Consider the following 26231-nt stretch of genomic DNA (forward strand, 5'->3'; position numbering starts at 1 on the left):
CCACGTAGATGACATCAACCATTTTTCCCTCATCAATCGCCTTCGTCACCTTCTCAAAAACTGGATCAAGTTAGTGAGGCATGACCTCCCCTGCACAAAACCATGCTGTTTATCGCTAATCAGTCCATTTTCTTCAAAATGCTTATAGATCTTTTCCAATAATTTCCGTACCACTCATGTGAGGCTCACAGACCTGTAATTTCCTGGATTATCCCCATTACACTTTTTAAACAATGGGATAACATTAGCTAATCTGCAGTCCTTTGGGACCTCACATGTAGCCAAAGAGGATACAAAGATGTGTGTCACTGCTCCAGCAATTTGTTCTCTTGCCTCTCTCAATATTCTGGGATCGATCCCATGAGGACCTAGGGACTTATCAATCTTAATACTTTTTAAGACTCACAGCACCTGTTCCTTCTTAATGACAATTTAACTTTAGATATTCGACACTCCCTTCCCTGAGATCATACTCCTCCAATTGCTTCTCTTTAGTGAGTACCAATACAAAGTATTCGTTTAAGACCTCACCTAACTTTTCTGGCTCCAAACATACATTACCTCCTTTGTCCTTGAGCGGGCCAGCCCTTTCCCTGGCCATGCTGTTGTTTTTAATGTATGTATAAAAAGCCTTGGAATTCTTCTTAATCCTGTTTGCTAACAACTTTTCATGACCCCTTTTAGCTCTTCTAATTCCTTGCTTAAGTTATTTCCTACTTTCCTTTTATACTCCAAGGGCTTCATCAGTTCCCATCGTCTTAGACCTTATGTATGCTTCCTTTTTCTTTTTGACCAAGGTCATAACTTGCCTGGTTAAACAAAGTTTATGTAACTCGCCACACCTATCCTTTATTCTTGCAGGAATGTGCTGTTCCTGAACTCTTATTGACTGCTATTTAAAATACTCCCACATGTCCAACATGGATTTACCCTCAAACAGCTGCCCCCAATTAACACTTTTCAGCTGCTGCCTCATATTGTTGTAGTTCACAATCCCCCAATTTAACACCTTTACCCGAGGGCTGCTGTTATTCCTATCCATGACCATCTTATTATGGCCACTACTCCTGAAATGCTCCCCTATCAAAACTTCATTCACCTGGCTGGGCTCATTTCCCAAAACTAGGTCCAGAATTCCAGTAATCTCTGGTTGGACTGATAACATACTGTGACAAGAAATCCTCCTGAATAGCACTTACAAACTCTGCTCCTTCTAAGCCCCTAGCATGAAGTGAGTTCCAGTCAAAGGAGGGGGAGTTAGAAACACCCACCACTAAAACTTTGCTGTTTTTACATCTTTCCACCTCCCTGTAGCTATTGGGAGGCCTGTCGTATACCCCCAGCATTACGATTTCACCTTTCCTATTCCTGAATAATGTCAATCAAGGTAGGCTAATATTTATATTAACAAAAGCAAGTATTTCAATGGGTGAAGCAGCACCTTACTTGCATTTCACTCAATCCAGTCAACTGTATTTACTCCTCACAATATGGCCTCTATATTGAGGAAACAAAGCACAGACTGGGTGACCACTTTGCAGAACATCTATGTTCTGTTCGCGACGAAGAACCTGAACTTCCAGTTGCCTGCCACTTCAACACACCTCCATGTTCCCTGGCAAATATCTCTCTCAAGCTTGCTGCAGTGCTCCAGTGAAGCTCAGTGCAAGCTGGAAGAACAGCACCTCATTTTCCACTTGGGAGCTCGGCCGCATTTTGGACCTAATATAAATATCAAAAATATTAGGGCTTGAGGCCATGTTCTTACCCTAAACCCAACACACCAGATCTTGTCATCACATGGGTTGCTCCCTCACAAAACCTATTGCCAGCTACTAATAAACCCCATTAACAGCTATTCATTCTTCCAGATTGACCTTTATCCAGTCCTTTGTCTGCCCAACTGTTTTTCTGTCCATTCGGGCTCTACCTCTACCTATCTTTTATTCTCTGCCACCACCTCCGCTCCACCCCATCTGCTGTGTAAATATCAACCTTCTCCTAGCTGCCATTGGTTGTGAAGAAGGGTCACTGGTCCGAAAATGATAACTCTGATTCCTGTCCACCGATGCTGACCGATCTGCTGAGTTTTTCCAGCAATTTCTGATTTTGTTTTTGTTTTTAATGGGTGTATTGTTATTTTGGGTTCAGATGACTTGATGTGCCTAATGGTGCAGTTATTTGCTTTTTGCTGATTTTTTTCAGTAGAATTAATTTCACTAAAATGATCTCAGCCCATTTTACTGTGCCTTCTGAAGCTTAATGTTACTGAAGTGGGGAAATGCTGAAAACTGAATGAGTTTATGTTCCTCCGCAGGCTCGACAATGCTATCAGAAAATTTTAGAAATTGATCCAACCCGAGAGAAGCTGGTTAAAGGTACAAGAGATCTATCCTGACATTAAGAAGTGCTAATCATTGGCCTAGACCAAAATATAAAGATTGATATGTGTATGCTTATTTGCTTCGACTAAATTACTCCCTATTTACCTATTCCTTTTTATAGAAATACCGGTTAGAGAGCTTGTTTAATGGGTACTAAGGCTGATGATGAGAAAAATCAGCAGTATTTCTACTCTGGATCATTATCTAGTCTTTCCTTGCTATGTTATTTCTTAATTCTTGGTGTTAAGTAGCAGTGGGGCTGTTTGTGTCCAGATGGAATCTCAATTGCAAAACAGGCATACTTTACAATAAGGATCTCCGTATCTGAGAAACCACAACTGTCTGAGACATTGTTCTCTGACACAGGGAGCATTGATTCCATTTAATGCCATTTGAAAGCGAACTGAAATTCAACTTGTGAAATTTCTGGTCTTGCTCAGTAATTGAACAATTGGTGAATCTGCATCCAAAACCTTAGTATTTAAATTCAGAAAGTGCTATGATTTGTAGTGTGCTATATTTGATTTTTTGAACCAATGACAGAAAATTTGTCTTTTAAAATTTAGAATATACTAATTTATTGGAGCTGGCTCAAAAAAAGTTACAACAGGAGAAAGAAGTTGTGGAAGAGTTTGAACGGGGCAATGTGAATACTACAACAGCCCATGAAGTGCTGAAAAAGCTATCCAGCCCCAATAAAATTCCTTTGTTCTACCTTGGTGGTGTGAGGTTCCTGACTGAGCTGATGAAGGAGTGTAAGTTGATGCTCTTAACTGTGACATATCTACTTGGAGGCATTAATCTTGAGATTGTATTTCACTGTGACACGGTTAATTTTGGATGAATACAATTTATAAAGCTTTGTGAATGGCGTAATTGGTACTACATAAACAGATAATGCTGGGGATATAGCCTCTTTTGCTGAATAGCTGTGGATAGTAATGCTATGACCCTGTGACCTATCATGAGTACTAGAAGGTATCAAGGTCTGTGAAAGAGTGGGAGACATGAAGAAGATGACAATAAAGTGAAGCAGGAGCCTTACCAGCACATGCTGGCCTCCAAAAAGAAGGACAGTGTAAATGATCTGAAACTTTGAGCCTGGAGGGTTCCAATCGGCAGGTGAGGGGTTGCTTCTTGTGCTTTAACTGAATGTCTTCACATCATTTGTAAGAGGCCAAGGATAGAGAGTTCAGAGCAGTAGTGTGACAAAATTACAGTAAAATGGTAAGTGATTAAAAAACCTCAGTGCCATGCTTTCAGAGGAGTGTTCAATAAAACAATAGCCTAATCTGGTTATCTTAGTTTAGAAGACTTGTTACCATCAGAAGAGACTAGAATATAGTATATAATTGAGACTGTCCATCAGTTCATTTACCCTACTATATTTGTCAGTTTGAATGCTCACTTTTCTACATGAGTCTTTGTGTTCAGGATCTCCTTTTTTTCTTCAATGGCAAGGGATCCTGAGGCCAGACAGACTGCAGTTATCACTAGTGCATGAATTATATGTAGCAGAAGGCCATTTGTCCGCTTTGAACCTGCTCCACTATTTAACAACATCAAAGCTGATCTAATTGTGACTTCAACTTCACTTTCCCACCAACCCAGATCTTCTTTGACTCTTCGTTAATCAAGAATTTATCCACCTTTGCCTTAAAAATATTAAATAATCCTGTCTCCACGGCTTCATGTGGAAGAGTTCCAAAGACTCACAACCTTCTGAAAGGATAAAGAAATCTTCTCATTTCCACCTTAACTGAGTGACCCTATTTTTAAACTGCGTCCCCTAGTTCTGGACTCTCCCACAAGGGGAAATATCTTTCAGTTTCCATACTATACTGTCCCCTCAGCAGCTTACAAATTTCAATGTGGCCACCTCTGAGCTTCCTAAAATAAAAGAGCCCAGTTGATACAACCTTTCCTCATAAGATAACCAACCCGATCTTAGTTATCAGTAAAATGAACCTCTCTGAACTGTGTCCAATGTATTTATATCCTTTCTCAAATAAAGAGATCCAAACTGTACACAGTATTTCAAATGTGGCATCACCAATGCCATGTTCACCTGTAGCAAAACATCTCTACTTTTGTATTCCATTCTTTTTACAGTAAAGGACAACATTCTGTTTGCCTTGGTAATCACTTGTTGTTATTGCAGTCACCTTTTGTAACATATGTATCAGCTGACTCAGCGAAAACTGTGGCTTTCGCAAGAGTATGTTCCTGCTTTGTATGACTCACTCCCATCTATGGAACACATTACCTGAAAGGACAGTGGAAGCAAATTCCGTCATAAATTTCAAAAAACAATTGCACATGTCCTTTCTGAAGAGGACTGATTTGCCTGGTCAGAAGGTGAGTATTGTGTGTTGGACTAAATGGAACAGATCTTCCAAAGACTTGGTACATGTATGATGTGATGAAAGGCCTATTTTATTGTAAGCATCTATAATTTTAACTTGTTTCAGGCATCCATCTGAGACATTCTTTTGACTTTGAGTAGAAAAATTGAAGTAAACAGTAATCCCAAGTCTGGAATACATTACCTCCAGATTCATGATGTCAGGATTCTGCATTTGTGCCAAAATTGCTCGGCAATTTTTTCTATCCACTCCAAAGAAATCATCTCGATATCCAATTCTTGACCTTTTACATTGCTCACTACCTAGATTCCACGGTTTGAGGACAGAGCAGTTTAAATCTTAATAACTTGCTGTAGAATATCAAACAAAAGAAACCATAATAAGGATAGGAGAAAAATTGACATTTTTAACTCAACAAGATACAAAGCCTAATTATTATGTAAATGTTGATTTTAAAAATTCAAGACCATTCCCTCCACTTTACCCTCCTTGTCTTGGGACAGATTCATAGATGTTGGTTATCTTGTGGATCTTTACATTACTTAGCAGGAAGTTTCTTTATTAGAGGGGAAACACTAAGTCAGAACACTTGACTTCCAAGGCACAATTTTTTACAGATTTTTAAAGATTATTAAAAGAATTCACTCACCAGCAAACAAAATTTTCAGTTGTTACTTGTGATAGTAGATTGGGTTCCTGACTTTTGATTTGTACCATATCTAACCCTACTAACATGATCCCCCTCCTCCAAATCGTTCGTTCTGATGAGTCGTGTAAAAAGGTATGTAGAGTCATAGAATCAAACAGCGCAGAAACAGACCCTTCGATTCAGCCAGTCAATGCCAGCCATAATCCCAAACTGAACTAGTCCCACCTGCCTGCGCTTGGTCCATATACCTCCAAACATCTCTTATTAATGTACTAATCTAAATGTCTTTTAAACATTGTAACCACCACTTCTGTTGGAAGTTCATTCACATATAAATTACTCTCTGTATCAAAAAATTACCTCTCATATCTTTTTTAAATCTTTCTCCTCTTAAAAGTACACCCCCTTGTCTTGAAATCCTCCACTTTAGGGTAAAGACACCTGCCATTCACCCTACCTGTACCCCTCATGATTTCATGAACCTCTATTAGGTCATCCCTTAACCTCCTGCACTCCAGTCAAAAAAGTCCCAGCCCATCCAGCCTCTCCTTATAACTGAAATCCTCTATTCTAGGTAACATCTTGGTAAATCTCTTTTGACCCCTCTCCAGCTTAATAATATCCTTCCTATGACAGGGTGACCAGAACTGTTCACAGTACTCCAGAAGAGGCCTCACCAATATCTTGTACAACCTCAACATACTATGTTATCTCTTAGTGATAATAGGAACTGCAGATGCTGGAGAATCTGGGATAACAAAGTGGAGAGCTGGATGAACACAGCAGGCCAAGCAGCATCTTAGGAGCAGGAAAGCTGACGTTTCGGGCCTAGACCCTTCATCAGAAATGGGGGAGGGGAAGGGGGTTCTGAAATATATAGGGAGAGATGGGGAGGCGATCGATTCATCTTCAATCTGCCTTCCCCTCTTTCCCTATTTATTTCAGAATCCCCTTCCCCTCCCCCATTTCTGATGAAGGGGCTAGGTGCGAAACATCAGCTTTCCTGCTCCTAACATGCTGCTTGGCTTGCTGTGTTCATCCAGCTCTACACCATGTTATCTCTTAGTTTCAGTTCCTGATTAAAATGGAATGTTAACTCATTTCGTTTATAAATGAGGATAGTTTTCTATTGTATTTATGATTTTCCTTGCTCTTGGAATCTGATATATTTCACTCTGTAATAAAGAACAAGGAATTTTTTTAAACCTTGCCTTGAATATGTTCTTGATCTGCTGTTGTAGGCACTGAACAGACTTTATTCAGAACAAACAATGGATTCAGTGTTATCAACGACAACGAGATTATAAGAAGGTAAAGTATTATGGTTTTCGTCAATACCAGAGACAGATACTGTGACCGACCAAAGGCATAAAATTAAGAATAGAGACGTTTTCAAATGAATTTGAAAATGAATGCATCTACTAACCTTTATTTGCTTAGATCAATACTTGCAGTACCTGAAAGACCAGCTATTTGAGGTGAGCAGAAATATATATTAGTGGAATGATCACAATATATTTTTTGAGATCCACCAGTGAAAGAACTGTTTATTTGACAGCAAGTCAAATTTTAGCAAACACTGTGATGCCACCTCAAGAAGGTAGACCCAATACTCTATCCCACTCAAAGTAATCAGCTCTCCTGTTGTCGGTGTAGACTCACTTGTCTTTATTGTAGCATATGTTTAAATTCTGGAGATGACACTGTGATGTGTGCTAGCCATGTGCTGCCAGACATTTATAATAGTCTATCTCTATACCAATCTAGGCTTTACATTGTAAATGCACATCGAGAAACCGCAAAAGTACATTAATGGTAGTTAATTAAATGATAATAAATGAAAAGAATTCGTGTCAATTGCAAACATTTATTTATATGCAACATTTTTGCAAGCCAAATTGAATCAATTGAAAACTGCTTTAGTAATCATTGTTTTTCCTAAGTTTTGGCTTTTTGTTTGTAGAATTTTTACAAAGGCCAGAATTATGTATTTTTCTATATTTAACAGGTGCCTTACCAGCTCAGTGAAAGAACCTTATGAAGTGGAGCTATGTGTTTCTGTCCTTCTGCTGTGGCAGGCAGTCTGTCATAGAAATGGTAATTAGTTATTTTTATACTTAAATAGTTATTAAGTTACTTTTGTAACAGAACAGCATTTGATTTATTTTAATCTGTTCAGTCACTGCGTCTCGGAGAGGAGAGGGATTGCTGAAAAAGTAAAGCTGTTGATTACAGACAGCAAGATTACGGTCTTAATATTTAAAGACCTTAAGCTGCAGAATTGATAACAGAAAATGGCTAAGAACCTCAGCATATAAAACACCAACTGATATAGTTGAAGTAACTCCATAAGGACTTGAAAATAAATCAGAAAAAATAAATTTAAAACGAAGAATTTTTTTACTGTCGGTAGATATTTAAGACAATCTACCAGGTAAGGACTTCAATATAAAGGCATTCAACACGCTGCCAAACTAGTAGAGTTAGGGAACTAAAGGGATGGGTTTCAGTGGCTATGTGGTGTTTCTTCCCTTTGAGTGTTCTTGTATTTTGTAATAAGCTGCAATTGAACAAGCCATTTCTCCAGGAGCAGGATGGAATTATGAATTCACGCTTCCAGTAAAAAAGACATGCAAATAATATGGGGTCCGGCACCTTTTACAGATAGAGGTCACACTGTGAAATTAATGGTGTTTTTTTTAACAGATTTCATTATAAGTTAATAGTATAGCTTGGAAACTTTGTTTGCTTCTTTAATCTATATGTTTTTTCCTTTGGCTTATAGAGGAGAACCAACGTTTACTTATCACTTCTTCTGGTACAAGTGAGCAGTTATTGGATCTGTTGTCATGTAAAGAAAGTGAAATCTACATGGAATGCCTAACTTTACTATCCAGCTACTTATTGTCAGATTATGGAAAAGATTTACTGCTGTGCAATCTGAATTTAACTAGGTAATCCTGTCTCTCAACAGTGTAAATAGATCAATAGAGATTTTTTTTCTGTTGAAGTTGAAGGAAAGTATGTGAATACAACTCAGGTGGTAGTTAACAAGAAGAAATTGACAAAAATAAATATGTAAAGGGACAGCTGACATATATGTGTACTATACAGGAATATTAAAGTTAGGCAGATTGATATTTTCAGTTGACCTGGTAACCTCTGTTTCCCAGTACAGTCAGTTTAACTAGTAAGCTACTATCTTAAATTTGAACCTCATCACTTTCAAAGATTTGTAATGGAGTTTAATCAGTGTTGGAGAACTTCCAGTGACCACTGAAATGATTGTGAAAAATTCATTTGATCCAACATGTCTTGCAACAGATGACAAAAGTGCTGGTCATGTTTGCAGTCATACAGCAGTCCTTTGCTCATTGGGTTTCCATGCGAAGCAAGATCCTGTCATAGGATATCAGCCTTGGAATAAAATTGAATATCCAGTCTGTCGGTATAGTTCCTTGGATCTCAAACCAATTCATGCGAAATCCATTTTCCCTACAGTGAACTGACTCCAAAATGTTCCGGTTAATCTTACAGATGGCCTCGTCGAGAAGATAGGAACTAGGGAGTCGTATAAAATAAAGGATTTGATTTTACTGATCTATTGTCACGTGTACCAAAATACAGTGAAAAGTTTTGTTTATGAGCAGTACAGGCAGATCACAGCAATTAAAGGAAGTGTAGCCAAAAGCCTTAGAGGCATACAGGTTGCATTATTTGAAGTTAGAATCCATTCAGCAGTCTGATAACAACTGGAAAGAAGCTGTTCCTTAACCTGCTTGTACGTTTGTTCAGGCTTCTGTATCTTCTGCCTCACAGAAGAGGCTGTAAGAGGTCATTACCAGAGTTTAATGGGTCTTTGATGATGTTGGCTGCTTTTCTGCAGCAGCAAGCCATGTAAATAGAGTCCATGGATAGAAGGTTGGCTTCTGTGATGGTCAGCACTGTGCACACCACCTTCTGCCGTTTCTTACAGTCCTTGCCAGAACAGTTGCCATACCAGGCCATTATGCACCCGGACAGTATGCTTTCAGTGGTGCATCCGTAGAAGTTGGTGAGGGACTTTATGAACATGCCAAATTTCCTGAGTTGCCTGAGGCAGAAGCAGCATTTGTTGTGCCTTCATGACTGTCACATTTATGTGAGAAGTCCAGGACAGGTTGTCGGTTGTTGTCACTCTGAGGAACTTGATGCTCTTCACTCTTTCAACCTCAGTTCCATTGATATAGATGGGGTTATGTTCTCCTTTGTTTCTGAAGCCGATGATCACTTCTTTAGTTTTGCCGACGTTGAGAGACAGATTGTTTTCATTGCATTATGTCACCAAGCCCTCTACCTCCCTTCTGTATTTTGACTTGTCATTGTTAGATATCCGTCCTATTACGGTGGTGTCATCACAGAACTTGTAGATGCCGTTTGTTCAGAATTTGGCAACACAGTCGTTTGTGTACAGAGAGTACAGTAGGGGGCTGAGGATGCATCCTTGGGGGGGCTCCATTGTTGAGTGTTATTGTGGAGGACATGCAGCTACCTATCCTCATTGATTGCAGGAGCAGAAAGCTTTGGATCCAGTTGCTGGGGCAGAGCTGAGACCAAGGTCACACAGTTTTGAGATCAGTCTGGAGGGGATAATGGTGCTGAAGGTGGAGCTGTAGTTAACAAGCAGGTGTCTCATGTAGATGTCTTTGTGTCCATTTAAAAAAGAGATGAGGAACCATTGTTTCTCACAGGATGGTGAATCTTTGGAACTGTTTTCCTGAAAAGGCAATGGAAGCAGAGTTTGTAGATATTTTTAAGATAGAAGTAGATAGATTCTTAGTAGACAAGGAGAATGAAAGAAAATCAGCAGGTCTGTCAGCATCTGTGGAGAGAAGTCAGAGTTTACGTTTTGAGTTCAGTGACCCATCTTCAGATTATTGGGAGTCGACGGAAATGTGAAATAATCATATCAGCCATGAACAAATTGAATGGTGGAGAAGCTTGATGGGTTGATTGCTTTCCGTACCCTCTTATTTCATATGTTCCTATGTTAATAGGTTTCATGCTGTACACTTGGTAATTTCATAAAAGCAATGAGTTTGTTATTTGCTTCTGTGTGAAAGGAGTACATTAAGTAAAGTACAACCTCCTTATCCTTTTCTCTTTTGCTCTTGGGACTATTCTGAAAGCCATACTGACATAAATAGAAGTAGGAGGAGGTTATATGACTTTCAAGCCTGCCCCAACTTTCATAAACTCATACCTGATATTCTACCTTGATTCTGCTTTGCTATCTAGTACCTATATCCCTTGATTCCCTTACGTCCCAAATATTTACTCACCTCTGTCTTTCAAATGAAGTATTAACCAAACTGTATTCTCTCAGACAGACTTAAATGCTCCCACAGTGATATTTCAAAGGAAAGCTGGGAAGTTGGCCACAGTGCCCCGGCTAATGTTCAGTTCTTGATCAATATCATTAAAGAATAGATTATCTGTTCACATTGCTGGCTTGGAGGAGCTGTTGTATGCAAACTCACTGCAATATTTCCTGCATTACCACAGTGACTACACCTTAAAAGTATGTCATTGGGTCTGGAGTGCTGAGGGAGGTCCTGTAGCCATGAAAGGCACTATATACAAGTCTTTGTTTCTCTTCTTTTGAATACATTGATTGGTTGAACATCCAGGACTCGAAAATTCTAAAGATAGACAACACTGAGTGAAGAATTTCTTCTCAGAAGTGTTTCTAAATGTCTGACTTCTCATCCTGAGACGATGGGTCTAGTTCTAGATTCTGTAACCAGGCGAACAACCTCTCATTATCTGCTTTGTCAAGCCATGTAATATTAAGCTGCAGTTAGTGGAAAAGTAGTTGAAGTTTTGTTATCGACACAGAGAGTGCTGGAGAAACTCAGTAGGTCTGCAGCAACTTTGGAGAGAGAAACAGCTTATGTGTGGAGTCCAGTATGACTCGTCTTCAGAACTGTTCTAAAGTTAGCTATACCCTGATTTATAGAAATTGCATATGTCAGCATGGTGGTGTCCATTTCATGTTTAGGTATAAATGTTTTTCAAAAGTTATCCATTATTTTTAAACTACTTATGGATGTTCTAGAGTTATGATGAGGAACTTGACAAATGTGAGTTCTTTCTTTCTTGAGCGGCAGATGTCAATTTTCTTTTTGTGTAGGTTGATGCAGATCCTTATGGAATTTTTGAATTGCGCTGATAAAATTGCCAGCGATGCCATGGGAATACTCACCAGCCTAGTGCCGGAGAATAAGTAATCTTGTCATACTTACCTTCTTTAAAAATTGACATATTTCTTTCTTAATTGCTTTTCTTTATTAAATATGTAGTCTTTGTGTGTATGATGTTGTATTGTTGAATTGCTTTGATTAGTCAGATCGCAGAACTAGACATCATTATTCTCCAGTGTCCACCATCAGATGTACTGTTCCTACCACAGTGTCCACCTGATGCAAACACCACTTCTACTTGTAATTTGATCATCATTTTAATCTAGCATACAACAGATTCAACGCACTCAATCCCAAGAAGCTTCCCAATTTTTATAAAATTACTTAGTGTTTTCAGTGTAGAAACAGACCATTTGACCCAATAAGTCTGTTTCAGTGTTCACCTTCCAAGCAAGTCTCTTGTTTCCTGCTTCATCGAACCTTATGAGTATAACTCCCCACTCCCTTCTCCCTCTTGGACTTATCGAGCTTACCCTGAAATGTTTTTTTGCCTCAACCACTGCTTATGATAGCTTGTACTATATTCAAGCCACTGAGTAAAGAAGTTTCTTCTGAGTTCTTTATTGGATTAATTATATAATATTTATGCTCCTAGTTTTGATCTCCCCGCAAGCGAAAACACCTATCCTACATCTGCAGCTATCCCATCAAACCCCTTTCATTATCATAAAACTCTACTACCTTCCAGCCACCTCTTTTCAAAAAAGAATCCAGTTACCTCTTTTCTATTTTTTCATGAGATAAGTAAATCACTGGCCAGTATTTGTTATCTATCCACAATTGTCCTTTATCTGAATAGTTTGCCATGTCCAATAACTATATTTGATATAAAAGGGACCTAAGGGGCAACTTCTTCACATAGAGGGTGATATGTGTATGGAATGAGCTGCCAGAAGAAGTGGTCGAGGCTGGTACGATTGCAACATTTAAAAGGCATCTGGGTAGGTATATGAAAGGAAGTGTTTACAGTGATATAGGCCAAATGCTTTAAAATGGAGCTAGATTAAATTAGGATATCTGGTCAGCATGGATGATTTGGACCGAAGGGTCTGTTTCTGTGCTGTACAACTCTATTACTCTACATTGATGATTTAAATGACTAAATTAAATGTCATTGCTTCACATTTGTACATGGGACAAACTTGCCTGGGAGGCAAACTGTGAGGAGGATGCAGAGAGGCTTCCATATGAATTGGATAAATTGAGTGAGTGGGCAAAGCCATGGCAGATGAAGTAATAATGTGTATAAATGTGAGGTTATCTGCTTTGGTAACAAAAACAAGAAGACATTATTATCTGATGACGATAGATTTGGAAAGGGAAGGTGCAATGAGACCTGGCTATCTTTATACACTAGTCATTTAAAGTAAATATGCAGGTGCAGCAGACAGTGAACAAAGCAAATGTTATGTTGACCTTCAGAAAAGAGGACTTGAACAGAGGTGCAGGGATATCTTGGTGAGACCACGCCTTCAGTACTATGTGCAGCTTTGGTTTCCTTATCGAAGGAAAGGTTACGGAAAGAACGCAGCAAGCGTTTACCAGAATCCTGATTTGGAAGAACGCCTGGATTAGTTAGAACTGTAGTCACTGGAGTTCAGGAAAATGAAGAGGGAATCCAACCTCCCAGTTCTGCTATCAATTCTGTAGAGCTCTTATATACCTTCTCCAGTTATTTTTCTAAAACAGAGACCAGAATGGTGCACAGTAAATGTGTCAAGTTACCAAGTGTCTAGATCCCAGACTTACCATAGCCAAAGCCATGGAAAATTTGCATAATAAAATAGGGCTATATTTCAGTCTTGCTGTGTATACAGCTATCAGATTCAACGAGCTGTTTCATCTTAGGTACAGCAAAAAAAAACATAAAACCAATAGTGCTGTTATTGCAAGTCCCTTTTGGTTATTATATGGACACTACAAGAAGTTCAGACCTTGCATTTCCTTGCATCATGTTGATGGAGAGTAGAAAGGGAACAGCACTGATACATTATCGATAACACTTTGTTATCTCGGACTCCCCAGCATCTGCAGTTCCTTTTATCTCTAGCACTGATACATTGTTCACTATACTTTCCACATGCAGGCAAGTTGAAAACAGATACTGAGACCCGTGAAACTTAACTCTACTGACACCTGCAAGTCAAGGAGTTTGGGAGAGGTGGACTCAGTTTGATTATGTCAGGCTCAATCATATCTCTGAGGTAGATAATTAAAAATATCAAGGATTTAAAGTTGGATGAATGCTTCTTTGAAAATGATTGTTAGTCATGATTCTTCAAATTTCTGTGCGTCGACTGATAAATTGTGTTTATTAATATCCTTTGGATGAGCCTTGATTTTCATATTGAAAGATAACCCTGGACTGTATAAAATAGTTTTGTTTTCTAACATGAAGAGTATATTTTTTCTATTTTATTGCAAGTTTTTATGGTAATACCATCTTTGTATTCTGCCCCATTAGGTTTAAAAAGTATTGTCGAAATGATTTTGCAGTTAATGTGTTACCATCATTTGAAATTCTTTTGGTAAGAAATGAATCCTGGTCTATTTCATGTATCCACCAGTCACTTAACAGTCAATGTGTATTTGAGAGTGTAATTTGACATTACATTTATAATACCTCAGAGGTTAGTTGTGCACAAGTCATATTCAAATTTCAATAAGACATTTTTCACTTGCTTAATTTTGGCTTCAAAATATTCACTTTACTGTTTCTAATGCACATTTTAATTTTGCTTGTTTGATATTTGTTGCAGAAAAACTTGAAGTTGGTAAATAAGCAGGTCTTTCCACAATGTATATCCATCATAGGGAGTTTTGCAGCTGACAAGACAATTTCTGGACAAGTAGCAGGAAGAGAAGAATACTGGGAGTCTTGCCTAGCTGCTATTGTAAGTTTTCTCACAATGCAGCCAGATACCCATATGGGTGCTGCCATTTTTATCTCAAGTTGGATATTTCCTGTGCCCATTTAAGATATTAAATGTGCCACTGAAACCTATTTAGTGAGTATCTCTTCGATGACAAACAGCTTTGGTCATTATCAGGCATTGACGTTCATAATAAAATTTTTAAATTTTTCATTTGGAAAGCAGTCAGAAAGGTAACATATTTTGTATTGTTTTTAAGTGCCTTTCATTATTATCTTTGTTGAAATAACATTTATTGTGTGACAAGTGTCTGCATAGTTTACACAGATTAGATGATCAGCCTTGTCTTAGTGACAAACCCTTGACTATGAGTCAGATGGTTTGATTATCTGGCACCCATTTTGTTTGGGACAAGAAACAGGTATTGCAAGACTCAATATGGCATACTCATTCCTTAACTATTCAAGATTGCACACCATATTAGCTATTAGTGTTTGTTCAGCGCACCTACTGGAAACTGACTTGAAACCTGTGATTTTCATAAACAGGGAGTATGTCTCTGTCTTAGTAGGAACTGCAGATGTTGAAGAATCTGAGATAACGAAGTGTAGAGCTGGATGAATACAGCAGGGCAAGCAGCATCAGAGGAGCAGGAAGTCTGACGTTTCGGGATTGGACCCTTCCTCAGAAATGGGGGAGGGGAAGGGGGTTCTGAAATAAATAGGGAGAGATGGGGAGGAGGATAGAAGATGGATCGAGGAAAAGATAGGTGGAGAGGAGACAGACCAGTCAAAGAGGAGGGAATGGAGCCAGTAAAGGTGAGTGTAGATGGCAAGGTAGCGAGGATTTAGGTCAGTCCAGGGAGGACAGACAGGTCAAGGGGGTGGGATGAGGTTAGTAGGTAGGAGATGGTGGGGCTTGAGGTGGGAGGAGGAGATAGGTGGGAGGAAGGACAGGTTAGGGAGTCGGGGATGCGCTTGACAGGTTTTGGGATGCAGTAGGGGGAGGGGAGACCTGCAACCTTCGGATAGCATCGTTGTGGCACTGCAGGAGGCCCAGGATGGACATGTCATCTGCGGAATGGATGGGGGAATTGAAATGGTTTGCGACTGGGAGGTGCAGTTGTTTAATGCGAACCCAGCGTAGGTGTTCTGGAATTCCAACCTAAAAACACTGGGTCTGTACCTACACCCTAGTAACAGCAGCACTCCAGAAGACACCTCGCCACGGTCTAATCCAGGGTAATTTGGGATGAGCAAATAATGCTGGTTTAGCCAGCAACGCCCACACATGTCATTCTCCTATAATGCGATAATTGCATTCTAATGTGACCTCGTGCTGTAGAAAACCACCATAGAAAATCGTTTATAGGGAAATTGCTACAGAAAAATTGCTATACCTGTACAGCAGAACGTTTGCGTTATCCAAACAGCGTCCACTATTCATCAATGGCGTTATGGCTAATTCATTTTAATGAAATGCACATTGTAGAGAAATACCTGTAGGCTATAAATTTTTTTAAAAATCCTCTCCTCTCCCATTATGCAACCCAAATGTTTCCTTGCTGTTCCCAGGTGTCCTTGTTTCCATCACTTTGTCCGATAGTCTATCTGGATATTGATGACTCCACAAGATTCTCCTGCTATCATGGCTCAGCTTTGTCATAGTAGATTTGGGTTCAGGATTGATCCTGTATTAAAATCTGTTTGATTCTCATTGAAGAAAACCTGAAATATAGGAGTGAAGAGATGGCTTGAAAGTCCCCTTATGGAATATGAAGGATTGGAAGGAATCTGTGGAATTATTTACCACAGAGGGCTGTTGAAGCTGTTGAAGATGGATGATTAAGTATACTCAAGGCTGAGGAGACAGACTTTTATCAAGAAGAAATCAAGGGATATGGAGCAAAGGCAGGAAAGTCTAACGGAAGATTATCAGATCAGCTATGATCTCAATGATTGGCAGAGCATATTCCACGGGCTAAATGGCATGCTTCTGCTCCTATGTCTTACCGAGTAATGAGTGGGCTGGTCATCAAAGTGATCTTGATTCTGTTCAAACCACCTTATTTCTCCTTAATTTGATTACAAAGCATAACATGAGATTTTACATTATGACAGAATTACATTGATTCATTTATAAGCCTGTATTTTATCTTTGGACTTGAGGCTGTTTCATCTCAAATGCTTGACAGTCACCCAATTTTTAACAGTGCTGTTTTTCTATTTGCACAGGATGAAGCTATCACATCTGTTGCTGAGTCTGACTACAGGGAAACCTTGTATGCTCTTCTGGGCCTGATGGTAAACTTTTCCATGGAGCAATGCTGCACCATCCAGGTGGGAAGATGAGGGCAGGGAAGCAAATGCATCTTCAGATAATATGGTGTGGAGGTTTGGACATAGGATGAGGCCGGGCTTGAAGAGATTTTCAAACTGGTGAAATCGACAATCGACAACATCTTCTGGTTGCGACCCATTTTAACTTCCCCCCGCTAATTCCTGGGTGACATGTCCATCCTGGATCTCCGCCAGTCTCTCAATAACACCACCCGCAAACTGGAGGAGCAACATCTCATTTTCTGCCTCGGAAGTGTACAGCCTGATGGATTTCACCAGTTATAAATCTCCTCAACCCTGGTCTCATCCTATGACCAGCACTCCCTCTCATCCCTGCCTCCTTGACCTGACACAACATGTCCATCTTCTCTCTCCTCTATCTGCTCCTCCCACCTCACTGACCAATCCCCACCATTTCCTACCTGTACTGACTTACTACCATCCCACCTACCTTCCTCAGCCCCATCCCTCCTCTGTCTATTTATTTCTGAGCTCCCTTCCTCCTCCCCATTTCTGAAGGAGGGTCCCAACCCAAATTGTCAACTTTCCCACTCCTCTGATGCTGCCTGGCCTGCTGTGTTCCTCCAGCTTCACACTGCGTTATCTCTGACTCCAGCATCGGCAGTTCTTGCTATTGCTGCATCTTTAGATACTGTTTTTAAAATATTTCTTCTCATATCGTCCAAAGGCAGTGGCAGCACAATAAGTAAATGCCATTGTGTTTCATGCATGCATCTGATTAATTAATTTAGCAGTCATTAATTCAGCATCCATAGGGTATCAGAACCATCCTGAACTGATCTGTAGCAGATGTTTATGCAGATACTATACAACAAGGCTACTTGGACAGTAGTCTTCCTCTTCTTGAGACACTGACTTGCTGAGATGAGCCAATTCTGCATAAACTGGGAACTGAATGCTGGCTCTCCCTATTTTCTGTGGATCAGTAGGATTTTTTTTTCACATATTAAGTGCGACTGCATTGCTTGCAGCAGTGCTACCTGCAATACACCATTTGTTGCAAGTGATAATTTTGGCAGAGATTCCTGTGCTTGTAATGTAATTACTACTGAATGAAATATCTGTACTATATAACCATATGTTTCCTGAGACATGAAAGATGTAATGGAAGAGAATTGACTGAATTAATTTACCTTCAGTGCATCTTTCAATTTAATTCTTCTCATTATGTAAAATAAAAATTACTTACATTCTTCTGCTGTAAATATAAGTAACTAGAATATTCAAACGGATAAAAAGAGTAGAGGGATCTGTGTAAGAATATTTAGAAATGTAATTAATTCTGTAATTGTATCTCCCCTTTCATGATGTCAGGTTTTTCCTTCTTTACTTTCTATCTGTGTTTTAGGCAAAAGCTCCAGCTATAACAGAAAGGTGCATCTCCTTGCTTGACAGTACAGATGGTGGCATTCTCACAGTAAGTATCATACATTCTTGGCCTAATTACTGTTGTGTTTCATTCCCTAATTGAAATGTAGCTGCTGTTACTGGAATTCGCAAGGTGTTTTAAGGGATGGCCTAAAACATTGCTAATGAATTATCTGTATCATGAGAGTTAGTAGTTTTTGTTATTTTCCAGAGAGCCACAGGACTTCTGAGTCACATGCTCCCTCAGTCTGCCGAAGCTGTGGAAAAAGCGCTGAAAGTTGGAATTGTGAAGAAAATGCTCAAGTTTATAAAGGTAGAAAACACTGTTAAACATAGAAACTTTAGTACATGTTACAGATCAGCTTTTTAATAATTTATCCCATATGGTTTTGACAGAGTAAAATTGAAAAATCTATTTCCAGTGCCAGCCAGTAACTAGGGGTCACAAATTTAAGGTTTTTGGCATAGAGAGGCGACTCGAGAAAATGATGTTTTGCTGTATCTGATTTGATGTAGATTTGATGATCCAAATGACCTTCAACCGTGCCATAATCTGTGGCTCTGTGTTGTTGTGATTTGTCATGCCGATCCTGAAAGACTGGTGGAAACATTTCAACAGTGTATTTCAAAAGAGAATTGGATATGCACCTGAAGAGAAATTACTTACAGGGATATGGGAAAGCAGTAGGAGAGTGAGATTAATTAATAACTCTGCCGGACAGCTGGCACGATGAACGAAATAGCTTCCTATGTTGTGTCATTCTACGCTTCAGTGTATACATTAGTTACTAGCCTGGAACAATGACTTAATTTTTCTTCAGATTTGTATCTTTTCTGCTGCTAACAGAAGATCAAGCAGTTCAGTAACCTACTGAGTTTAACAAGGCTCTCACTTGAATGAAGTTCATTTGACAATGTACCACAGAACTGCTGTTTCCTGTGGAATGGTAACTCAGTATGAACTGATACCTTTAATGACGTACGACTTGATTACCCTTTTCATACCCAATCCAGTCTTACTAAATGTTTTTGACTCTCTCATTCCATCAGCTCTTCTGAGACCTTAGACTACTAAGGAAGCTGTTGACTTCAGATGATAAGCTAGTGGTGTGGGAGTTGGGAGGTAGGGGAGGAAGTATGATTGTGAACCTCAGTGTGCATGGAGAAGGGCAATTAAAGCAGAGAAAAAGGAAAGATGATTGAATTTTTACTCACCTGTTTGCTTGACTCTCACCCTGAATGCGCCCATGGCTTGATTTGTTTGTGTTTCAGGTTGGTGGTAAGACAGCTACGCGATATGCTGTGAAAATCTTGGCTGTCGGCAGCAGTCACAGCAAACATGCCTGTGAAGAGATTGTTAAATGTGATAAAAGTATGTGATAATTTATCTTCTCATGAGAGCAGACTTAAACATGACTTTGTCACTAATCTTGAGCAGGACATCTGGGGCTGAGTGGGATGGACTCTGTGTATTGAAATATAGCACAATCTATTTATAAACTAAATAAACTGAACCAACAGAACTGCAGATGCGGTAATTAGAAGCAAAAACAGAAATTGCTGGAAAAGCTCAGCAGGTCTGGCAGCATCTGTGGAGAGAAATAGAGTTAACGTTTCGGGCCTATTTATAAACTCTTACACACAGCACTTTCTGGTATTTTTCCATCATTAATGGTGAACGGAATGTTATTATAATGATAACTGTACACAGTCATTATTAACTTATACTCCATAACCATCATTTAGAAGAAACATTCACTCCAGTACTTGAAACTAAAAGCAATATAGAGGCGTAGAACATATAATAAGAGCCTGAAAGAGTAAGATAACTCAATTATCCGCCTAATTTTATTGGCTGCATGGTAGTGACCATTGTCACCAGAAAGTGCACCTTTAAGGCCTGCAGAGTACTCGGTTTGATTTTAAAAAAAAACACTCTATTAGCATTGTATTTGCTGATGTTGCTACCATGAAATTAAAGTTAACAATGAGGAAGGATTGTGAATATATGTCCAAGGTAAATGCTGAGTGCTTGATAGTGTAGCAACTTTACTGTGCCTTCATTTTTCTGTCTTGCGCTGATTGATCTGTTGTACACTCAATCCATTTTCTGTTTTTATTTGTACTGCATATGCTTCTATACATGCTGATTACATTGAAGACAGCTTTATGAAATTCATGAGATACAGCCTAAAAAGAAGTGTGAACTTTGCACAAGGTTCATGAGCCCTTTCTGAAGTTTGTAAATACAATGGATTTTGCTTCAAAGGCAGGGGGCAGGCAGGAGTTTTAGATAGTTTCAGATTGAAGTGACTGCCCTGATGATGTCTTGAATCGTAGCAAGTTGTCTGCTGCACAGAAACTGGGAGCCCGTTAGGCTAATTTAGGTTCAATTTTCATGCTCAGTGGCATTTTCTCTGCATCAGATTCCCCTTCCCCTTCCCCTTCCCCAGATGAGTCTGGAGGCAGGCAGAAATGTGGTGCAGTCATTGGTGGCAGGTCTTGGGCTATCATTGCTTAATGAATGAACTGCAAGTATGAACAGGTAATGACCTTGGTTCTAACAGTTTATGTAGACTGGTTACCTTCCATATTGAACAACAGTATGTTTCAGTTTCAGCAGGAGGCATTTGTGCACTCTCTTTTCTGTGTCAACAGTACTTACCGCTTCCAGTGGGACTGATGCCCAGCCAGTGCTGCTGGCTCCCTCCTTGGGCTTTCTGCCTTTTGAACTGTTGAGGCTTCCAATTAATGACAATTAATGAACAGCGCTGTCCCAAGACCGGCATCTCGTCTGACATTGAGTTTCTTGTGAGAAAATACCTTCTCTGTTTTCTTGTTTTCCATGTTCTGTCTTTGCCCCAAACTTCATACCTTGCAGTTCTGAAAGTTGTTCCTTTGCTGCTGTAGAGTCTTGATATTTCAGCAGCAGTTCTTCCTCCTGACTCCAGTCCTGATTTCCAGAATTAATTTTAAGCGCCCTGGCTGCTGTGCTCATTTCGTACCAACAAATTGATTCAGGACTGGTACTGATGCTGAAACTCCAATTTTTTATGCCAATGCATTGATTAACCTTTTCAAAACCCGTCTACATTTCCTAAGCTTCTGTCTCTCTCATTCCGTTGTCTATTTTCAGAGCTCAGTGGTCTAAGGAAACTGTTGTCTTCAGACGATGAGTTAGTGGTGGGGAACACTGCCCTTTGCCTTTCGCACTGCTTTGAGATCCCTGGAGCTGCTACTTCTCTACTCAAGTCTGACATTGTCAGAACGTTGCTAAAGCACGCTGGTGGTGATGCCAAGGAAAGTGGCCTCCAGCAGAATGCAGCAATCGCTCTGGGTAAACTTTGCTTGGCAGAACCCAGGTAAGGTTTAACAACTCTTCAAGTGGAAGGATTATCACATACCTGCAGTTCCACATGGACTGCAGAATAAATGAAACTAGTGAGACATGAATTTAAAAACTTCCAGGTCTCCATGTCATTTAAACTTAAAATTTAATATTATTTGAGATGTGACTTGTGTCATTCTTTAATAGGAGTCGTCAGACGCGAGTGACTAGAGCTCTTTAGCTGTATCATTACAAACATTTGATTTGAGTTCACTGCTTGGAAACAAACCATTGGTCACTTAGGCCATGCTCATATTTAAGCACCACATGAACCTTGGAATGTTCCATTCATTCATGTGAGTAACCTCATAGGATAGACAATAAATGTCCAAATGCTCATGTTCATATCTGCGATTAATTGTGAAGAAGTTTCCCCTGGTTAGGTAGCACTAGCAGAGCCAATTGAGCCTGCATTTCTGGAATCCGACACCATCTTGAGCTGGTGCTTTTGATATAGACTTTGTCTTAATGAGTTAAAACCTGCCAGAGATTTATGTGATTTTAATATTAAATTTTAACAAGGAACGGCTCTCGCTGAAATTGACAAATGTTTTCTTGCTGTATTTAGGCATAGGTCTGAGCTCCGAGAATTACACGGATTGGAAATTCTTACGTCCTGCATGAAATACATAAAGTGAGAATGTAACCTTACGAACTGTGACTCAGGATTTGCTGGGCTGAAGATAATGCATCCTAGGAATTACCTGAAGAGACTGGTTATGTTTATGGATGTTTTGGAACTTCTATTAATTGCTGATGGAATAGATTCAGCTTAGGGCTGATTTGACATTCAGTGCACTCTAACTCCATTTAATCAATACTGCTATGGACAGTACTCCCACAAACTTTATTAACTTACTCTTTCAAAAGCAAAAGCAGCATCCTGATCTCTGCCTCAATCTATGCTGTAACCAGTGTTCATTATTACAGCCTCTTTGCCAGTTTATTCTTTACCACTATCTCTAACATTTGGAATGCTTTCCCTCACTTATTATTCCATCCACCCAAATTACGACAATATTTTCAGTTCCAGTGTTAGATATTGTTTCTTTATTCAACCATCTTTTCTATGTTTTCCAATCTTGGTCATATCCTGGACTCTGGACTTTGGTTGCAAACATATGAAACAGGAGCAGAAGTAGGCTGTTTCAGCCCCTTGAGTGCTTGCTTGTCCATTTCATAAAGTTGTAACTGATCTGTATGTGTTTCAGATTCCACATTGCCATCTGCCCCTGACAACCTTTGATTCCCCTGCCTAACAAGAATCTATCTACCTCTGCCTTTGAAAGTATTCAATTATTCTCTTCCACTGTCCTTTGAGACAGTCCCAAAGTCACATAATCCTCAGAGAGAATTTCTCCTCATCTCTGTTCTAAAAATGCAAAACAATAATGCCTAATTCTGGACCTACCAATCAGAGAAAACTGCCTTTCCATGTCAAAACATCCTTTCTACGCTTTGTCAATAACATTCAGGACATCATACATTTTAATCAGTCATCCCTCACTCTCCTAAACTCCAATGGAAATTAGCCCAGCCTGTCCAACCTATTTTCATAAAGCAATCCACACATTGCAGGTATCAATTCAGAAAACTTTTTCTGAACTACCTCCAAAGCATTTATTCTTATGTAAGGAAACCAAATATGATGCACAAAATATGATGTCACCAATGCCCATTTACAAGTGAATAATGATATTGCTACTTTAATGTAGGAACCCTCTCAAAGTAACAGATAGCCTCCTGTTAGCCTTCTTGATTCAGTGCTGCACCTGCATACTAACTTATTGTGACTCATGCACAAGAACATCCAGGTCCAATTGTCCCTTGGAATTCTTCAAGTGTTCTCCATTTAAGTAATACTCTGCTTCTTCATTCTTCCTGCCAAAACACACAAGTTAACATTTTTCTCACATCATATATTCATATCTGCCATAATTTTCCCCAATCTATTTATATCTGCCTCCAAAAATCTTATGTCAACAAAACCAACTTGCTTTCCTATCTATCTTTGTGTCATTTTTAAACTTAGGTTCTGTGCCTTTACTCTGCTCATCTAAGTCATTGATGTAAATTGTACAAATTTGGGTCTCCAATTCATAGCCCAGAGGGATTTGCCACGTCCTGTCAACCAGACAAAGACTCATTGCTGTATACTTTGTTTTCTGCCAGCAAGACAATCTTCTATCCATGTCAATATTTTACCCCCTACACCAAGAGGTTTTATTTTCTGCAATAACTTTAAATATTGCATCTTATCAAATGGCTTGAAAAAATCTGATTACAGTGTGCCTATAGGCTGTTTTGTCGACAACATGTTATTCATTGAAAGTACTCTAATAAATTGATTAAACATGATGTCCCTTTCACAAAACCATGTTGAATCTTCCTGATTATCTTGAGTTTTCTTATGTGGCCAACTATAACTCTTTAATGACCGATTCTAAAACTTTCCCTTATAGTTTTCACGTAGCTGTCTTGTTTTATGCCTCCTTTTCTTCTTGAACAGAGGGATTATATTTGCTACTTTCTAGTCTGATGGAGCTTTTCTTGGATCTAGGGAATTTTGGAAAAATAACAATTGTGCATTACTACCTCATTCAAGTCACTAGAATAAAGCTCATGCTAGAAACTAGCTGAAACTCCAATTTTAAAAAAAATCTTAATTTGTGACTATCCTTTTTACATTGATGTGTTATTGTTGTAATTGTAAGTGAAAATGGACTGTTGAACCTTATAAACCTGTCTCATTTTATATAATTCAACCACCTCTGCTATTAATTTAGCCTTATCACATTATTTTTCACTTTCATTAAAATGCATTTATTTGTATGTTGAGTTTCAATTTATGTGGTCCATTTCAGTGGCCTTTCCTAGTAATTTATTCCAGACGTTTATTACAGTTTGATTGTGAAATTGTGCAGGCTGAAGACCTCGTGCTCCAAGTTGATCCAATAAAATATGATTTACACGTCCATTAAAGTAGAGGATAAAAAGATTATGCACAAATGCATTAAGCATTTTACTCTAAGATTTCCACAGCAACATTTTAAGGTGTTCCAAGAACTGTGGACCTAATTTGTTAGAATTTCAAAAACTGTTGGATGACTCCTATTGGTAGTAAATCCTGTTGTCTCAGATATTAATATTGTATAATAGATACTGCGTGTGTTAAGTTGTGATGTAACTTGTTTGCAGGACTGAATCTTTGCAATACTTAGCTCTCACAATAGATTTTGGAAAATTGGATGTATGTAAAATGCATCTGGACTGTTAATGTCAATTTGCAAATTCTCCTTTCATCTTCATACATTGAAACAGTTCTTCCATCCTTAGTGTGTCTGTTAAAATCAAAATTAATTTCTTTATGCATTTGGAGTCTGTGTATAGCACAATACATATTATGAATGAATGATTTTGTTGTCATATGTATTTAAAGTGAGAAAAACAAAATACGGTGAAATGCTTTTCTACTGTTGCGAAGATCGGCACCATTTTGAAAAGTTTTAAGTATAAGAAAGAAAACTGAAAGATATATCTTAAAGAGAGTCCATCCATCCTGAGCCAGCTCATCATCAACGATGCCTGAGTTGCCATCTCTCCTTCGCTAAGCCACCATCTATGCCGGACCCAACCAGTGTTGAAGTCACCACTCTTCAGCTGCCATGTTTTGCCACTGGGCTGATTCTCCTCTGCCAGCACCTCGCTGCCAGCTGCGCCAGACCCACCCATGTCAGTGTCGCATCTCTTGCCACTGGGCTCACCACATTGATGTTGCCGTGATGCCCTTCTACTTTGTGGCTGCTAGTGCTGGACGCAACCAACAACAAAGTCGCTGATTCAACATTCTATTCAAAGACCAATGTCTAAACCTAAAGCTATTTGTATTCAATACATGGTGAAAAAAAAATTCTTCATGTTTCACAGCCACGATAGCTTTTCTGAAAGGTTGTCACTCTTGCATAGCAAATATGCCAACTAAATTTGCCTACAGCTCAATCTGAAAAAGCAAAAAAAAAGTGTTGGTTGAGAGAGGACTGTGACTAGGACAACAAATGAAGTGTGTTGTGTAGCGCTTGACTTTTCAGAGAGTACTATGGAATCTTTTACATTCCTCTGAACAGGTAGACAGGGTGTTATTCTAACATTAGATATGAAAGACAGTACCTCAGACAATCGATGCTCCTCCAACCATACACTATCTCTAATCCTTAATGCATAACTGGAATCTCTCTCCTCTGCTCTGAATGTTTAATTGGGTGGGTCACTTAGCCAACTGAGCTTATGGGAACAGTGCTTTCTTGTCAACCCTACCACATCTGAGATGCAGAAAAACTGAGATCGGATGTTTTAATTTCAAAGATTGGGCTGTCAGTGGTTACTAGCAATCTGCCAATTTGGATAAGCAAATTTGGCAATTGTAGCAATGAGGGGCCAAGTAGTCTACTGTTTCTAATTTGGATGAATGCCACGCTTGAATGCAGTTCAGTGCTGATTGCTATAATCACTATATCAGTCTAACTTCACTATAGGCTAAAGACTTTGAATATTCAATTATAGAATTACATGTTTCTGACTGACTTCACTGCCTAAGAAAAAAA

General features: G+C 39.1%; 1 protein-coding gene across 1 annotated transcript in view; it reads left to right on the forward strand.

Annotated features, from left to right (window-relative positions):
* ttc12 (tetratricopeptide repeat domain 12) overlaps positions 1-24462 on the forward strand; it is a 40234-nt gene extending 15772 nt beyond the window's left edge. Inside the window, exons 8-21 of the mRNA XM_048562334.2 lie at positions 2318-2378; positions 2951-3139; positions 6641-6710; positions 7408-7496; positions 8185-8353; positions 11572-11664; positions 14106-14169; positions 14401-14535; positions 16749-16853; positions 18223-18291; positions 18454-18555; positions 19515-19614; positions 21379-21604; positions 22199-24462. Of these exons, the coding sequence (XP_048418291.1) occupies positions 2318-2378; positions 2951-3139; positions 6641-6710; positions 7408-7496; positions 8185-8353; positions 11572-11664; positions 14106-14169; positions 14401-14535; positions 16749-16853; positions 18223-18291; positions 18454-18555; positions 19515-19614; positions 21379-21604; positions 22199-22268 (1542 nt within the window). The 3' untranslated portion in view covers positions 22269-24462. The remainder of the gene's footprint in view (positions 1-2317; positions 2379-2950; positions 3140-6640; positions 6711-7407; positions 7497-8184; positions 8354-11571; positions 11665-14105; positions 14170-14400; positions 14536-16748; positions 16854-18222; positions 18292-18453; positions 18556-19514; positions 19615-21378; positions 21605-22198) is intronic.
* The last annotated feature ends 1769 nt before the right edge of the window (positions 24463-26231 follow it).

The sequence above is a fragment of the Stegostoma tigrinum genome, chromosome 32 (assembly GCF_030684315.1).
Source record: "Stegostoma tigrinum isolate sSteTig4 chromosome 32, sSteTig4.hap1, whole genome shotgun sequence".
NCBI lineage: Eukaryota > Metazoa > Chordata > Chondrichthyes > Orectolobiformes > Stegostomatidae > Stegostoma > Stegostoma tigrinum.